The 18,671-nt window shown below is 40.6% G+C and overlaps 1 protein-coding gene across 1 annotated transcript; it reads right to left on the reverse strand.

The window, feature by feature from the left end:
* Positions 1 to 418: 418 nt before the first annotated feature.
* Positions 419 to 6,334, reverse strand: LOC129799053 (zonadhesin-like). Its single transcript, XM_055842656.1, has 6 exons — positions 6,096 to 6,334; positions 5,727 to 6,017; positions 3,239 to 5,218; positions 2,135 to 3,181; positions 935 to 1,117; positions 419 to 865 (listed from the first exon to the last, which is right to left on the reverse strand). Exons 1-6 carry the CDS (start codon positions 6,274 to 6,276, stop codon positions 642 to 644), a joined length of 3,906 nt encoding a protein of 1,301 aa, XP_055698631.1. The 5' UTR covers positions 6,277 to 6,334; the 3' UTR covers positions 419 to 641.
* Positions 6,335 to 18,671: the final 12,337 nt, after the last annotated feature.

The following is an 18,671-nucleotide window of genomic DNA, read 5'->3' on the forward strand; positions in this document are numbered from 1 at the left end:
TGAACCACTTCAGTGGATCGAGAAAGACTGAGCCAAAAATTCCCAAGAATGAGCTTTTTATTACCGCCACTACAGATACAGAAAAAAAGAGCATCTCATTAACATTCTTGTATATAAAACGAAATGATAGATATATAGAACTTGGTATAGAACTTCTCCTGGGCTTTTGTTTTTGCAAAGAGAAAAGGTAAACATAAACCGTATATTCTTATCGAGGATTGTTTAATCAAGTGATACCGGTAAATTAACTCAAGTTTAATTCTTTTCATGAAAATGACACCCACTATTCTGTCTTGAAATGTTATTTGTTCAGGTGAAATGATCTAAAGTTGGGATCAAGAGACTTGGTTTAGTAGTGGAACGCATTTTCAAAGTGAAAGAACCGGATTTTGGCCAACGACCGTAAAAAATTTAAATATTTAATTTAGTCATTCACTTTATTCTCATAACTTTGTTGGACCTCCTCTTCTTGTTTAAAAATTCCAGAAATTTTGGTGTAAATACGAAAATTGCATTTATTGACAAATTTAATTGAGGATTCTTAAGTTTTTAAATTGTTTGTAATGAGAAGAAAGGTTGGTCTTGTTAAGGTTGCTAGAGGAATCTCCGAAATCCTTGAAATTTTCTCTGCGAGGTGGTTCTTAGTAAGAATATGAGCTGCATTTGCTGGTTGCAACGCATTTCCTACCATCAGGTGCTCGAGAAAATCCAGCTTTGCAGTAGCATCCTCCCATAGATGGCATATCGCACGAAGGATACTCCTCCTGACATGACTTCCCGACGTCCTTGCAATTCTGCGGACATGGAATAGGTTGTTTCGGATCTCCACATTCCAGCCAGACTTCGTTATCGCCACATGGAGAATCTGTAAAATCGTAAATTTACGTTTGATCTGTTCATTCGGAACAAAGGACTTTGAAATGGTGTTTCTTACATGGGCAATACTCTTGCTTTACGCAACTTCCTCCTTCGTAAACTCTTGCGTAGCCTGGCTCACAGTAACAACCATCGGGGCACCTGATGTGCACAATTGGACAATTTACCCCTAAGTTGTCGCAAGTTGTCTGACAATTTCTCCCACAGCTCGCATACACTTCGTATCTTCCGCATGTGACGTCTGGAAGAAAGGTTCTTTAGGCCTAGATCAAGGGAAGGTACTCAGGAAGTTCACAAGAAAAGGCATTAGCTTTTATGAAGTTTTGAGTATCGTAGATTCGGGTGTGCGACAACCTCCCGTTCGTAAGCTTTTCTTTACTTCTAGAACTTAAGGATGATCTTTACCGATCCGGTCATGTCTGATCGGTGAGAACCGTTCTTCAAATAGAATTAAAGAAAAGCACGGATTTTGACCTAGATCCTTCTCCTCCTTTATTACTAGGACCTAGTAATAAAGGAGGAGAAGGATCTAGGTCAAAATCCGTGTTTGTTTTCAATCAAATTAATCTACTGACCGAGCATCTAATATTAAAGAAAAGCTTACAAACAGGAGGGAGTCAAAGTCAGGGGGACTAAGTATGGTCAGCGAGTGTACCGTGAGTGGCAGATCGGTAGATCACGCGATCAGTTAACAAGATCGCACTGATCGCGCGATCAGACTCCAAGATCGAGCTGATCACGCGATCAGTCTCCAAGGTTGCACTGATCGCGCGATCAGTCTCCAAGCTCGAGCTGATCGCACTCAAAGTGTACCGTGACTGGCAGACTTATTCACCCTCTGGTCAAGGTCATACCCAGGGACAAAGTCACCCGCATCTACGCCAAGCTTTTCTTTGATTCTAGTACTCAAGGATGGCCTTTACCGATCCGATCTATCTATACGATCCGCCAAGACCGTCCTTAAGAGTTAGAATTAAAGCAAAGCCTATGAAAGCAGAGCGTAAAGTCACTCTCGCAAGCCAAAGTCACCTGCGTTTACGGTCACTCAGTAGTTATTTGCTAATTTTTACAAGCAGAAGGGCTACAATAGTAAAGGATACCATGCAGAGAACCCAAATTGGTTAGAACAAAAGATAGGACATTTTTTTCAGAAACCCTTGAAAGCACTGAAGCAGAAAATTACATTTTATTGATGTGAAAAGATTAGCTTTGGTTTGCAAAGATCAAGTTTAGTTATTTTGGTTTTGAGCCTCAATACTTGTGCATTGACTGTCTGGAACACAAGGCGATCCTGGAGTAACTCGGCTATGGTCCTCCTTGCAGAAGCATCCTTCTCGGCAAGCGTCTAGGCAGTTTTGTCCTCTGGTTTCGCAAGGATCAGTACATCCACTTCCGCAATAGGTATACTCCTCATTTTCTCCACAAGCCGGACAATCTCTTGTAGGAGTGCAAACGCCTTGAATCCTTGAGTGTCCTGGTTTGCAGAAGCAACCGGTTTGGCAAATAGCAGGGCAAATCCTTACACCACATTGTTCGGTACATGAACTGCCACAGGTTGTGTACTCTTCATTGACGCCATCGCATTTGGGTGGACACTCTTCTGTAGGTACGCAAACTCCGTCCTTACGGGAGAAGCCAGGTTGGCAGAAGCATCCAACCTCACAAACTGTAAGGCAAACCTCACTGTTGCATTCGTCTCTGCAGTGATTACCACATTCGCTGTAGACTTCGTTCTGTCCTGGACATTCCTTCGGACATTGCGAATTCGGTACGCATTGTCCGTTGATTCGAACGTGATTGGGTTTGCAGTAGCATCCTTTGTAGCAGACCGCAGCACAAACACGACCAGAGTTCGGACAATCTTCGTTACATGGATTGCCACAGTCTGTGTATTCCTCGTTTACACCCGTGCACTTGGCTGAACACTCATTCTCAGGAACACATTGTCCACCTCTAGATAAGCGTTTAAAACCAGGTTTGCAGTAGCATCCCACTTGGCAGTCAAATGCACATTCGTTATTTTCTCCTGGACAGTCGTCATCGCATGGACTGCTGCAGTCCCTAACTTCCTCGTTAGGACCCGTGCAAACTGGAGGTGCAGGACACTTGGATTCCGGGATACAGAGTCCGTCGTAGTGTGCTCGGTAGTAGCCTTTCTTGCAGAAGCAACCTCTCCAGCAGTTTTTGTTGCATGCTCTACCAGGTCGTGGACATAGTTCTGTGCAGTTGTTTCCGCAGGAACTGAGTTCTTCGAATGGCCTTGTACACTGGGTGAGACATTGCCACTCGGGAACACAAGGTCCACCTGGAAATCAAGGACTTAGTTTACAAATATTCAAAAAAAACTCTCCGTTAACTTTACCTGGGAACAATCGAACATGATTTGGCTTGCAGAAGCATCCTTTTACGCATTGTAAGGTGCATATTTCGGGAATAGGGCAGTTTTCTAAGCAGGGATTTCCACATTCATAGAACTGTTCATTTTCCCCAGAACATGTCGTACATTGTTCTGTTGGTATACAAGGACTGTTGTAGTCTGGTCGACTGAATCCTTCAGCGCAGAAGCACCCGTTGTAGCACTCAAGAGTACAGAAGCGATTTGGATCCGGACATAGATCAGTACAGTTATTTCCACAAGTCGAGTAAACTTCATTGGGGCCTTGACATTGTGGTGGACACTGTTTTTCAGGAACACAGACTTTACCATCGCGTTTGAAGCCAGGTTTGCAGAAGCAACCACTATCGCATGGTAGATCAGCAGGACATAGAGGATTACCACAGCGTTCTAAACAATAGTTTCCACAGCTTTGGTATTCTTCATTCTCCTCGCACGTAGGACAGAGCTCGTTTGGAAGACATTGTCCGTTGACGCGAGAGAATCCCGAAGCACAGAAGCATCCTTCTTCGCAGACCGGTGGACAGAGGATGACATTCCTATTGCAGAGCTCTAAGCACGAACTTCCGCATTCTGTGTATTCTTCTCCTGTACCGCAAGTGAAGCACTGTCTCCGTGGAACGCAAACTCCGTTGATGCGACTGAATCCTTTTTCGCAGAAACATCCTTCGACACATTCATCTAGGCATGTTGTAGCTGAGGCATCACATAAATCCTGACATGCATTGCCACAAGTTAGGTATTCCTCGTTCAAATTGCATTTCTTGCAGAACTTCTCAGGAACGCATTTCCCATTCATCCTGACGAAGCCTTTATTGCAGTAGCATCCTGGGTAGCAATTTGGTGAACAGTTGACACGTTCTTTTACGCAACTCTCAGTGCAGGTGTTTCCACATTGTTCAAAATGTTCATTTTCTGGACACTGTGGTGAACATTGGTTCCTTGGTTTGCATACTCCGTTGATTCTAGCATAGCCTGGTTCGCAGAAGCAAGCTCGGGCACATTGTTCTGTACACTGTTGATTGGGATTGCAATCATCTTGACATACACTACCGCATTCGAGGAATACTTCATGGGCCGGACACTGTCTGTTTGGGCATTCACTGTCAGGGCGACAGGTGCCATTGATTCTAGAATATCCGTCAACACAGAAACATCCTGAACTAGCACATGGTATACATCTCGATGAATCTTCATAGCAGGACTCTATGCAGGCATTACCGCATTCTAAGTATTCCTCGTGAGGAGGACAGACATTGCACGATGACCTCAGTACACATTTTCCGTTGATCCTTGCGTAGCCGGGTTCGCAGAAACATCCTTGAACGCATTGATCAGTGCAAGGCTGGTTCTGGTCGCAGTTGTCTTGGCATGCACTGCCACATTCTAAAAATACCTCATGGGATGGACATTGCCTTTCTGGACATTCGCTATCAGGACGACAGACGCCGTCGATTCTGGAGTATCCTTCTTCACAGAAGCATCCTGACCTTTCGCAAGTTCTACACCTCGAAACGTCCTTTTTGCAGGACTCCTGGCATGAGTTTCCACACTCAAGGTACCGCTCGTGAGTTGGGCAAGACTTGCAGAACGATCTTGGGATACATTTGTCGTTGACCCTTGCGTAGCCTGATTTACAGAAGCATCCTTCCTCACAGGGACGTTTCTCATACTTGCAGTAGTCACTGTTGCAGTTCTCCTTGCAACGGTAGTCACATGACCTGTATTCTTCATTCCTTGAGCACTCTGGTTTTGGTGCAGGGCACTGGCTGGTCGGTACGCACTTTCCTGTCTCAGGATGCCGAGCATATCCCGTTCGACAGAAACATCCGGGATTGCAACCACTCCCTACGACGTCACATGATTTTCCTAGGCTGCTACACTCCCTGTCGCACGTAGGGGCTTGGAAGCAGTCAAGCCAGACCTCATTTGCCGGACAGTACGGTTCTACATTAAAGGAATTGAAATAGAAATGAAATATTTCTCAAATTCTTGTTTCTTCATGCTCTGCAAAAGAATTTAGTGGAATTTCATGTTAATGTACAATCTGAAGAATGTTTTCGCTTTCTGTTTTTTGGGTTTGTTTTGGCCTTTATGAAAAAAAGTGAAAAATATTGCTGTATTTGCATAATTTATTTTCTTCGCCTGAGAGATTCTCCGGATGAATTTGAGAGTGAATTTATCTATTCTTGAGTCACACAAAAAAAAACATTCGTTAATTTCCGAAATACTTTATTCCAGCTAGTTTTCACGTCTTGAGGTCATTGATTTCTGATTATTTTTCAAATGACCAACGAAGCTTGGAAGAAAATTTCGTTGGTTGGATCGGATGGATCTTTGTTGCGATGTGATTTTTCTATGAGCTTTTGGTTTCTATGAGGTGCTCGAGTTTATTAGGAAATTAATGGGAAAGTCGTGAGGCATATTGAACTTGATGTTGTCATTGTGAACTTACTTGGGCATTTGTACTGTGGAACACAGGGACCATTTGAAGAAGTTCTTGCATATCCTGGTATACAGTAGCATCCATCAGGACATCGAATATTCTGAATGTTGCACTCTTGACCTAGATTTGAGCACAGAACTTGACAGGGTGATCCACAATCGTGATATTCCTCATATCTTGGGCAGGATTTTGGTTTGGGATTTGGAAGGGCTACAGGACCTTTTTCCGTAGTTGCAGCAGGTTTGGGCTTTTGCGTTGTGACATAGTGAGTTCCATGATGATGAGATCCATGTCCATGATCTGAAGGGAATTCAAAACACTTTGTAGGACAATTTGCTCACAACTAATCCAAAAGGAAAGGGATGAAAAGCCATTTACGGTGGTAGTGATGCTTTCTTCTTTCTTCATCTTCTTCGTTGTAGTAGTCATCCTGATCGGTTTCTAGGTCATGTTCTACGGATTCAACTTGATATGAATGATCTTCACTTGAGTCAACTTCACCGATACATAGCACCAATGCACAAGTCACCAAGGCGATTCTCACAAGACACCAATTCATTGTTTTTCTCTGGTTGAACCACTTCAGTGGATCGAGAAAGACTGAGTCAAAAATTCTCAAGAATGAGCTTTTTATTACTGCCACCACTTATATGAAAAGAATTCTCCGGTGTTGTATTTGTACATATAAAGTAGATATAGATACAAGTTTTACATAAGACAAGTAAAAGTTTCGTTATGTGTTTTTGTGTTTTGGGGAAAAGAAAACTCAAGCATTATCACAAGATCACAATATTGAACTTGATTTATTTCCCGGCCATTCCTTTTTTGTTTGACCTGCCATCATCATACTCTATCACTTTTTTTCTTATTGATGTAAATGACACTATAAAATTTGTCTTCATTTATTGACACATCTTCACGGGGAGCATGAGTCTCACGAACAGAAAGAAATCTCCTTTAATAGCCTGGGATTTTGGATGAAAAAAACCTGACGAAATAAATATAAACGTTCTGGAATACCTCGTTAATTTTATTACTGCAAATTTGCTGGATTACTTTGAGTGGCGTATAATCGATAAATCAAACTTCCTCTGGAAAGTCATTAGCGAATGATTCCTATTTTGAATTAAATGTGGAAACCATCTCGAAGTCCCATGCGGAATATCCAGTAAGGGTAAGAGTTGCACTTGTTGGTAGGGACACATCTAGTACTGCCCGGAGGTCGGGAATATCCAGGTTTGCAATAGCATCCACCTGTGGAATCAGCCGTACAGATAGGATACTCGGTTTTGCAAGGTTCCCCGACATCCTGGCAGTTCTGTGGACAGGGAATTCTCTGCTTAGGTTCTCCACATTCCAGCCAGATTTCATTATTCCCACAGGGAGTCTCTGCAAGCATTCGTTAACGATCTTTTAGTATCCCGTAAATTTATTTCGGAAGTATTTTCTACTCACTCGGACAGAGTTCTTGCTTTACGCAGCATCCTCCTTCGTAGATTCTCGCGTACCCATCCTGACAGTAACATCCATCCGAACACTTCACGTTCACTATTTGGCAACTGGTTCCCAAGTTGCTGCATGTGGTCTGACAGCTTCGTCCACAACTTGTGTACACTTCATTCTTTCCACAAGTCACAGTTGACAGAGAGGTCCTCAGGCCTAGATCAAGAGAAAAAAAATACTTGGAACAACTAACTTTTGCTATCTATTTAGCAAATTCCCTACTTGGACATTGGCTGTCGGGAACGCAAGGCGTATCCGAAGTGATTCGACTGAAATTGTCCTTGCAGAAGCATCCCTCTTGACATGCATCCCTACAGTCCTTGCCCCTGGATTCGCAAGGATCAGTACATCCACTTCCGCAATAGGTATACTCCTCGTTTTCCCCACAAGTCGGACAAGATGAAGTAGGCGTGCAAACACCTTGAATCCTTGAGTATCCTGGACGACAGAAGCAACCAGTTTGGCAGACTGACGGACAAAACCGTTTACCGCACCGTTCTTTGCACGTACTTCCACAGGTTGAGTAGATTTCATTTGGATCCTGACAATTTGTAGGACACTGGGTTGACAATATGCAAACACTGTTGTTTCGAGAGTAACCTTCCTTGCAGAAGCATCCCGGGCTGCAGGTCAGAGGACAAATCGTATTTCCTGAATGACATTTTTCCTGGCATCTGTTCCCACAATCTATGTACTCCTCATTGGGATCATTGCAAGCTGGGCATTCATCTGATGGAATACAGGATTCACCCATCCTGGAGTAGCCTGGTTTGCAGAAGCATCCCGTTTCACAAACAGCGGGGCAATTTTGACTGTTGCACTGTTCTCTGCAAGTGTTTCCACATGTTGTATATTCCTCATTTGAATCGCTACACTGAGGGGGACATTCATCTGTCGGTATACACACTCCGTCCTGTCGAGAGTATCCTGATTTGCAAAAACATCCTGTTCGACATATTGCAGGACAAAATCCACTGTTGCATTTTTCTTTACAACTGTTTCCACATTTCGTGTATTCTTCGTTTGGATCGCTGCATTGCGGTGGGCATTGATTTGACGGAACGCAAGATCCATCAACGCGAGAGTATCCTTCCTTGCAGAAACACCCTCTCGTACATAAAGCAGGACAGTAAATGCTGTTGCACTTTTCTTTGCAACTGTTTCCACAAGTTAAATATTCCTCGTTTGGATCGCTACACTTAGGTTGACATTCGTCTGTTGGTATACAAACTCCGTCTTTCCGGGAGTAACCCGGTTTGCAGAAACATCCTGTTCGGCATATTGCAGGACAAATTCCACTGTTGCATTTTTCTTTACAACTGTTTCCACATTTCGTATACTCCTCGTTTGGATCGCTGCATTGCGGTGGGCATTGATTTGATGGAACGCAAGATCCATCAACGCGAGAGTATCCTTCTTTGCAGAAACACCCTCTCATACATAAAGCAGGACAGTAAAGGCTGTTGCACTGTTCTTTGCAACTGTTTCCACAAGTTAAATATTGCTCATTTGGATCACTGCACGTCCGTGGGCATTGCTTTGTTGGTACGCAAGTGCCGTCCTTTCTAGAATAGCCTGGTTTGCAGAAGCATCCTGTTTCACAAACAGCGGGGCAGTTTTGACTGTTGCATTCTTCCTTGCAGCTGTTTCCACAAGTTGTATATTCCTCGTTTGGATCGCTGCACTTGGGCTGACATTCGTCTGTTGGTATACAAACTCCGTCCTTCCGGGAGTAACCTGGTTTGCAGAAGCATCCTGTTCGACATATTGCAGGACAAATTCCACTGTTGCATTTTTCTTTACAACTGTTTCCACATTTCGTGTATTCCTCGTTTGGATCGCTGCATTGCGGTGGGCATTGATTTGATGGAACGCAAGATCCATCAACGCGAGAATATCCTTCTTTGCAGAAACACCCTCTCATACATAAAGCAGGACAGTAAATGCTGTTGCACTTTTCTTTGCAACTGTTTCCACAAGTTAAATATTGCTCATTTGAATCACTGCACGTCGGTGGGCATTTCTCTGTTGGTACGCAAGTGCCATCCTTTCTAGAATAGCCTGGTTTGCAGAAACATCCTGTTTCACAAACAGCGGGGCAGTTTTGACTGTTGCATTCTTCTTTGCAGCTGTTTCCACAAATTGTATATTCCTCGTTTGGATCGCTACACTGAGGTTGACATTCGTCTGTTGGTATACAAACTCCGTCCTTCCGGGAGTAACCTGGTTTGCAGAAACATCCTGTTCGACATATTGCAGGACAAAATCCACTGTTGCATTTTTCCTTACAACTGTTTCCACATTTCGTGTATTCTTCATTTGGATCGTTGCACTTAGATGGACATTTGTTTGTAGGTATGCAAACTCCGTCTTGCCGAGAGTATCCTTCTTTGCAGAAGCATCCAGTTCTACATATCGCAGGACAAATTCCACTGTTGCATTTTTCTTTACAACTGTTTCCACATTTCGTATATTCCTCATTTGGATCACTGCACTGCGGTGGACATTTTTGTGTTGGTATGCAGGAATTTTTGTAGCGGGAATAGCCTGGTTCACAGAAACATCCTACTTCACAAACCGTAGGGCAACCTTCACTGTTGCATTTCTCACTGCAATGGTTTCCACATTCGCTGAAGACTTCAAATGGGTTACGACAGAGATTTGGACATTTTGATGTTGGAACACATTTTCCTTTGATCCTAGAGTACCCAGCCTTGCAGTAGCATCCGGTGTAGCAGACCGCTGGACATACTCGCGTTGGGTACGGACATCCTTCGCTACATGGATTACCACAATCTGTGTACTCTTCATTGGGTTTTGTACAAACAGGTGTACACTGTTTCTCAGGGATACATTTTCCACCTGAACCATCACGTTTGTATCCAGGTTTACAGAAGCATCCTGTTTGACAAATCTCCGGACAGGCTCCACTGTTGCACTGTTCTAAACAAACGTTTCCACATTTCGTGTACTCTTCATTTGGATCACTGCACTTAGGTTCGCATTGTTCTGTTGGAACGCATGTTCCATCGATACGAGAAAATCCTGGTTTACAGAAGCATCCTTTCTCACAACCCCCAGGACAATATCCTTTTTTACATTTTTCCTTGCATCTGTTTCCACATTGAGTGTAGATTTCATTTGGACCTGTGCATACTTCGGGACATTGCTCAGTCGGGACGCATTCTCCATTTATACGTGAATATCCTTCTTTGCAGTAGCATCCTGTCAAACATTTAGTGGAGCATAGCGCTCCAGGGTATGGGCATTTTTCACGACATGGACTTCCACAAGTTGTAAACTCTTCATTTGCTTTCGAACACTTTGCATTACATTGGTACTCAGGAACACATTCACCATCTTTAGTGATACGTTTGAAACCAGGTTTGCAGTAGCATCCCACTTGACAATCAAATACACATTCGTTATTTGCTCCTGGACAGTCGTCATCGCATGGACTGCTGCAGTCTCTGACTTCCTCGTTAGGACCCGTGCAAACTGGAGGTGCAGGACACTTGGATTCCGGGATACAGAGTCCGTCGTAGTGTGCTCGGTAGTAGCCTTTCTTGCAGAAGCAACCCCTCCAACAGTTTTTCTCACATGGTCTACCAGGTCGTGGACATAGTTCGGTGCAGTTGTTTCCACAGTTGTTAAGAACTTCGAAGGGTCTGGTACATGGACTGAGACATTCCGTTTCAGGTACACACGGTCCATCTAAAATTGAAGGATTTAGTTTACATTAGATGCTCGGTCAGTAGATTAATTTTTGAATAACAAGAAACACGGATTTGACCTAGATCCTTCTCCTCCTTTATTACTTTACCTTTATTACTCGGACTTCAAGTAATAAAGGAGGAGGAGAAGGATCTAGGTCAAATCCGTGTTTCTTGTTATTCAAAGACTTAGTTTACGTATATAATCGGTTAGCATGTTACCTACCTGGAACAAGGCGAACGTGGTTTGGCTTACAGAAGCATCCTGTTACGCATTTGATATCACATTTTACTTTGGAATGAGGGCAGTTTTCAAAGCAAGGACTTCCACATTCGTAGAATTTTTCATTTTGTCCAGAACAGGGGGCTGGGCACTCCTTTGTTGGTATGCAGGGACTGTTGTAGTCTGCGCGACTGTATCCTTCAGCACAGAAGCATCCATTGTAGCATTCAAGAGTGCATAGGCGATTTGGATCAGGGCAGAGTTTTGTACAGTTATTCCCGCAAGTCATATAGACTTCGTTGGGACCTTGGCATTCTGGTGGGCACTTAGATTGAGGAACGCAAGATTTTCCAACACGTTTGTAGCCCGGTTTGCAAAAGCAGCCACTTGTGCATCCTATTTCCACAGGACAAATGGGGTTACCACATTGTTCGATACACCCGTTTCCACAGGTTTGGTATTCTTCATTTGCACCGCATGTAGGACAGAATTTGTCCGGAACACATTGTCCATTGATACGTGAATATCCTGGTGCACAGAAGCAACCCTCTTCGCAATTGAAAGGACATGCAATTGTCTTTCTGTCGCAGCGTTCTAAGCAAGAATTTGAGCAAACCGTATATTCTTCCCCTGAGGCACAGTTGAAGCATTTACTGCGTGGAACGCAGACTCCGTTGACACGACTGTATCCGTTTTGACAGAAACATCCTTCCACACATTCATTTGAGCATGTCACAGCTGAGGGATCACATAAATCTTGACATGCATTGCCACAAGTTAGGTATTGCTCGTTAAGATTGCACTTCCTACACATACTTCGAGGTTCGCACTTCCCATCAATCCTGGCGTATCCTTTATCGCAGTAGCAACCTGCGATGCAAATCGGAGGACACTTCGATTTGCTAACATCCTTGTCACATTTCTCAGAACAAGTATTCCCACAAGATTCATAATGCTCATTATCTGGACATTCAACAGGACACTCCTTCCTTTGCGTACATTTTCCATTGATTCTGGCATAGCCTTTTTGACAGAAACACCCTCGAACACATTCTGTAGTGCAGCTTTGGGTAGGATCGCAATTATCTTGACAACTCGTACCACAGTCTAGATAAACTTCATTAAATGGACATTGTCTATTTGGGCATTCGCTTTCAGGACGGCAGACGCCATTAATCCTAGAGTACCCTTCCATGCAGAAGCATCCTGATCTTTCGCAACTTCTGCATTTTGAGGAATCCTCGTAGCAGGACTCCATGCATGAATTTCCACATTCAAGGTACCTCTCGTAAGCCGGACAAGTTTTACATGATGTTCTTGGTATGCAAATGTCATCGACCCTTGCGTAACCCGGTTTACAGAAACACCCTTCCTCGCAAGGACGTCTGTCGTATTTGCAGTAGTCACCGTCGCAATCTTCTGTACAACGATAACCACAGGTTTGGAATTGTTCGTTCCTTGAGCATTGGGGTTTTTGTGCAGGGCACTTGCTGATCGGTACGCAATTTCCTGTCTTCGGATGTCGAGCATAGCCATTTCGACAGAAGCATCCTTTATTGCAGGCTTTTGTAGCGAAACCACAAGGTTCACCCAAACTTGTGCACTCCCGGTCACAGGGAGGAGCCTCGTAGCAATCCAACCATACTTCATTGGGCGGACAGTAGTTTTCTGTAAAGAATGCAAGATTGAAGATAGAGTGAATGTAAATGTGATGAGAGTTCTCCAAAGATTAATTTTTTTTCTATTGGCTCCGATAGAATTGAGTGGTATGTCATGTTTATATTGAGATTTCTGTTCTATATTTAGAACTTATATTTTGAGGCTTCAGTAATTAGTGAGTGGAAAAAATGGATCTGATTTGCATAATTGTATTTTATGCTCATTTATGTGCCTTAGAATTAGCATATTTATATAGATTTGTCAGGAAATTCCCATTGAAGTCATTAATCCATTTTTTTCTAATGGTTTATTCTTATTCGGGGGCTATAGAGTTAACATTTAGTGATTCTTTCCGAATATTCAACGATGCAAGAAAATATGATTAATTAATCAGCAAGTGTCACATAATCTGAGTATTTCTGTATTACCATGTAAGATTTGCTGATTGAAGAGGCGATGGTCTTTTTTGCGATATGCTTTTTGGAGGAAAGAACTTGTTTTCGAAGAAGTTTAGGATCAATAGCCTCAATTTCGATACGAAGAACCAGATTATGAAGAGGGAAATTCAAATTTCTTTTTACATTCTTATGGCAAAAAAAATTATTATTATTCCTTTTAGATTTGCGATTATGAAATACAGTGCGTTCATAATATTTTTGTATTTTAAAAGATCAAATTTCATTTGGGTTTTCCTCAGGGAATTTTGTGTGTTGATTTGCGAATATTATTAATTGAAATAAAATTGAATTGAATTGAGTTTCGTGTCACAGCGCAGCCCCCTACATAGTTCCATTAAGTGGTTATGTGTAAAGTGTACTGTACGCAATGTCTTGTAATTATCCTGTGTTTCTGTGGTAATATTCTAAAAACCATCGTGCTTTATTATTAAAATGAGACTGACGTATTAAACAAAAATTCACACGGAAATTATGATATTATATCGGTTTTTAATAAAATATGCACAAAATCCAAGTAAAAACGATCTAAATTGCTAAACGTTTCGTTCGAAAGCTGTGCGGATTTTATATTCAATTTTAACCGTTTTTTGCGGAAACTGTGCCCTCTTTATTTGCAATTTAACCTTTTCGTGTTGAAGCTATGAGTATTTTTCATACAAGTGAAATCATTTTACACTAAATTGCAAATTCGTGTCATTATATCAAAGTCTGTTAAAAGTAACCTCTATAATTACTATAAAAAAACTATTAAATAGTATTGTTTTAGAATCTAAAAATTCATTGTTCAAATTACACCATTTGCCTATTTGCGAATAGTGCAAAAATTGTATTTTTATGTTTATTAATATTATTAGTAAATATGCAAAACAATGATGATACATGTTTACTAATAATATTAATTTTGGTAATTAATTACCGCCGTCTTAGCGTTAGTTGCCAACCTATTCCAGAGTGAAGTGAATTCGCAACTGCAATCTTTCGTTATAAAAGTCAAATCAACTAGGGTAAAGTGATACAATTTGGACAGGGCTTTTCTTTTTGATAAATTTAGTACTTCATTTTCATTTGTATATTTTTATTGCTTTAGTTTTATAATTTGGTTCTTTGTGCTTAAAAACAAATTTTGTATAACTGTATTTATTAAGAAAAAAGCCATGTCCAACTTGTACCGGCGAATTGTCCAACTTGTAACACTATGTCCAACTTGTATCACTTTACCCGATGGGAATTGAAACGAGCACAATTTAACAGGCTCGCTGTGATTAATTGTTGTCGGGAGGAGAAAGTGAATCTACGTCTGTTCGAGGAAACTGGGGTATCAAGCTCTGTGTCTCTACCCGACTAATTAGTTATCCTCTAGTTCGGGACAACAGGATTACATCGGTTATGTCCTAGATACCCTTACGACTTAAACCAAGAAACAAGGTTCTGACAAGGATTAGTCAGAAAGCGATATAAATGTAATCTGATCATTATTTTGATTAATTACGTTAATCTGTCTCTCGGCTCTATGTGTGTTTAGGGCATAAGATCATGATATGAGATCAAGATAAAAAAAAAGTGAAGATTGGGGTGCCGCACTTTCGAATTGAAAATCTTAAGGTATTTTGAAACAAAACTACGCTTGATTTTGAAAAGTGAACTTTAACCATTTAAGGACCAAATATTTAAAGGATAAAATAACTAGTTATTTTTTGTTTTGGCATCAATGTAGCGATCGTCCGGGACACCGGTGTACTGATCGTCTGGGACAGCGGTGTACCGGTCGTCCAAGATTCCCGTGTACCGATCATCCGGAACACCATTGTACCGCTCGTCTGGGACACCGTTGTACCAGTCGTCCGGATCACCGCTGTACCGGTTGTCCGGAATACCGCTGTAACAGTCGTCCGGGACACCGGTGTACCGCTCGTCTGGGACATCGATGTACCGCTCGTCTGGGGCACCGGTATACCGATCTTTCGGGACACTGTTGTATCGGTCTTCCGAGATACCGGTGTACCGGTCGTCTGGGATACCCTTGTACCGCTTGTCCCAGATACCGGTATACCGGTCGTTTGGGACACCCTCGTACCACTCATCTTTGACACCGTTTTACCGGTCTTCCGAGATACCGGTGTACCGGTCATCCCAAAAGGGTTAGGAATAAAAACCAGATCGAATTTCCCATTGGATTTAATTTGAACACAGGCTACTTAAATTTTTAATCTCGTTATAAAACAGCGGTTTTATCTATTTTATCCGTATTTGTTTTTGTCCAATTGTTTCTTTTTATTGTCGTACTGAAAGTGTTAACTTTAAATCATCCAAGGCCAGCAAAAATATGCTGATCAATTAGCAGTTCAAGAACAAAAACTGCTAACCGAATATACGGAAATGGTACTGCCTCCGCGAAAGTAATTTTAAGGTTAGCAGAGTTCACATGAAAGTTTTCAGCTGAATTAAAATCAAAGAATTTTGTTATTCAAATTAATGCACTATGGATTAAGAAACAGGGACCACCTTAAATTTTACGCAAGCCTTCACAATAATTAACTTACGTTCAGGTTTGGGTTTCGGTGGATCAACATGAGGACGCTCCGTAGTTGTAGGCTTAGGGGCTACAGAAATTGGGACAACATAGTGTGACCCATGGTGATGAGATCCATGGCCATGATCTGTTGGAAAATAAAAGGATCATGTAATTTTGAAATTTTCACTGACACAGGATTTTGAAGACAATTACGATGGTAGTGATGCTTTCTTCTTCCTTCTTCATCGTCAGCGTCGTAATACTCATCGTGATCAGGATCTAGTTCGTCTCTTGAATAATCCTCTTCGGTCTCACTTTCACTATGATCAACGGATTTTTCCAGTTCAAATTTGCTTTCTGATTTTCCCAATTCCCCTTCATACGAATCCTCTTCACTTGAATAATCTTCAGCACTACATAGAACAATTGCACAGGTCACCAAAAAGATCTTCAAAAGATTCCAATTCATTTTATATCCTGGATTGGACCACTTGAGTGGATCACGACAAACTGAGAGAAAATGTTAATAGGAAGCGCTATTTATTAATGTTACCGGAGTTTGAAAAATCTAACAGTTGTGTTAGACGCCAAAAAGATAGAACTTAATAGAGAAAAAACAGTATATAATATGCTTTAGTATGGAAAAGAAATAGAAATTCAATCGTGATTAAAAGTTCTAATTTGAATTTTATATGTTCTTAGCAATTTGTGTTGGTTTCACGATAATCCTCGTAGCTTCAAGTATCTTTCTCTTTTGGGTAAATGACATTTCTGAGATTACATCTTGGATTGTATGGGGTTCAGTCATGAGAAAAAATTTAGTGTTAAGAATTTGGGTGGAATAACCTAAATCGGCCACTAACCGATCAACGAATTTACAAGAGAAAAAAAGAGTTACATTTTAAAATATCTCGTTCCTTTTATTCTCACCTTTTTTACGGAGCCAGAATCTCTTCTCTCTTTGGCCAATCAATTTGCGATGAGATATTTGCATAGTGATTTGCATTAATTAATTTTCTTATTTTTGCTTTGAGAGGGAAAAAAAGCTAAATACATCTCCAATTGGACGATTTTTTATTTCTCATTTCTTTTTTGTCCGAATTTGTATTCCAGGTTTATTGTTTTAATATTGTGTAATTTCGAAAACAAACGAAATAAACGGAATGATTTATGTTTGATGTTAACACCGTCTGAGAAAGATAGCAGTAAAAATGTAATTACCAATCGCAAGTTCATCTAGAATTTTACGTATTGAAATAGAAAGAGCAAATATCAAGTTAATGTTTTAAAATAGGGGAAAGCGGGGTAGATTAAATATTTATTTATTTATTTATTCAATTCATATCTTTGTATATAAATAATGCATTATGGAGTTGTACATAATATAATTTTTTAAGCATTTGGTATTAATGTTTACAAGTGTTCGGCGTGTGTGATCAAAATGTTTATGACCTAGTACATGATCGAAAAGGCGCTAACCTTTGCATCAGCTCCTTGAAAAGGGAAATAAATCCATCCATTGAAGATTAGGTTAAGAAAACCTTTCCGAACGTCTCCGCCCGATCGATTTAAAGAAGAATCTCTACATTTATGTATGTTTCACATGAGTTTTAAAAGATATTTTCTCAGAAATCTTTAGGAAATTTGCTCTAAAATAGGTACTTCATATTTTTTGAAAATGACAAAAACCAACAAATGAGCCATTTAGAGTGATCGGAGCGCGATTTATTAGATGAACAAAATTGTAGTCCTAAGTGTTGCCTATCGTCTGGCGTCAATGGATTTTTAATACTTTGTTTAGTTTATTTTATACAAATTTTTAAAATTGCAATTCTTAATTCGTGCGTGAAAGGGCCCCACACTCCTCTAACATATTTTGTTGCCATATAGATTTCAATGCCGTTGTCATTGTGCGCAACGAAATCAAGATAATAGATTTACTTCCGAGCTTTTCCACACATTCCTACCTTGCGCTTCAATACAATTTGTTAAAAATATTATCTCATCTATTTATGAAATCTACTATGCGTAAATAGTTTTGTGATTGTGACTATAGGAAATAATATTAAAATTTCAATCAAAGAAAGGAAAGCAAAACGTCTTTCGCATTCTTTGTAAGGTGTTTGGATGCCTTTAAAATTGAAAAAGTCAATATAAACACATAATGAAGTCATTAGGTTACTGTAGCAAAAGAAATTATGCCAAAAAATGTATGTACCCAATTAAATTATTATACCAAGATGGAAATTAATATAAATATTCTGACGGAATGCACTTCTTTATAATGAATTCTGATAAGAACACTTACAAATATTTACTTAATCTTGATTCTTTTACCAACGCAGGGAGATACACAATTTTCCTTTTGTGTACTTTTTTAGGAACTGTGGAATACTAAAAATATTGCTGCACAAATGCCATCTATATGGGACTTTTGATAGATGTTATATTCAAAGGTGTGATTGAAAAGTACAGTGACATTCAAAGAACACAATATTTTTACAAATTAGTTATACTTCGTATTTCAGTCATACTTTAATCAGTATTTTTTATTAAGTCCTAGTCGTCCTAGTCAAAATCTCGAAAGCCAAAATCACGAACAGCAAAATCCCGAAAATGTCAATATTTCAAAACCCAAAATCCTGAATAAGTCATAATCCCGAATTCGTCAAACTCCCAAATGTGCCAAAATCTCGAAACGCTAAAATCTTGAATGACCCATTGGCTTCGTTCAGTAATAACCTTTCGAACACTGAGAGAAATCCGAAAAAGTTAAAATAACATTCCGGAAATATTTATTTTACCCTGCAGTATTGATCCGAAATCGGTGTAAATATTATGCTTTTTAGGTGTATTAGGGGTTAAAGTTACCCTTTTTCATGTTAA

The sequence above is a fragment of the Phlebotomus papatasi genome, chromosome 1 (genome assembly GCF_024763615.1).
Source record: "Phlebotomus papatasi isolate M1 chromosome 1, Ppap_2.1, whole genome shotgun sequence".
NCBI classification, from domain to species: Eukaryota; Metazoa; Arthropoda; class Insecta; order Diptera; family Psychodidae; genus Phlebotomus; species Phlebotomus papatasi.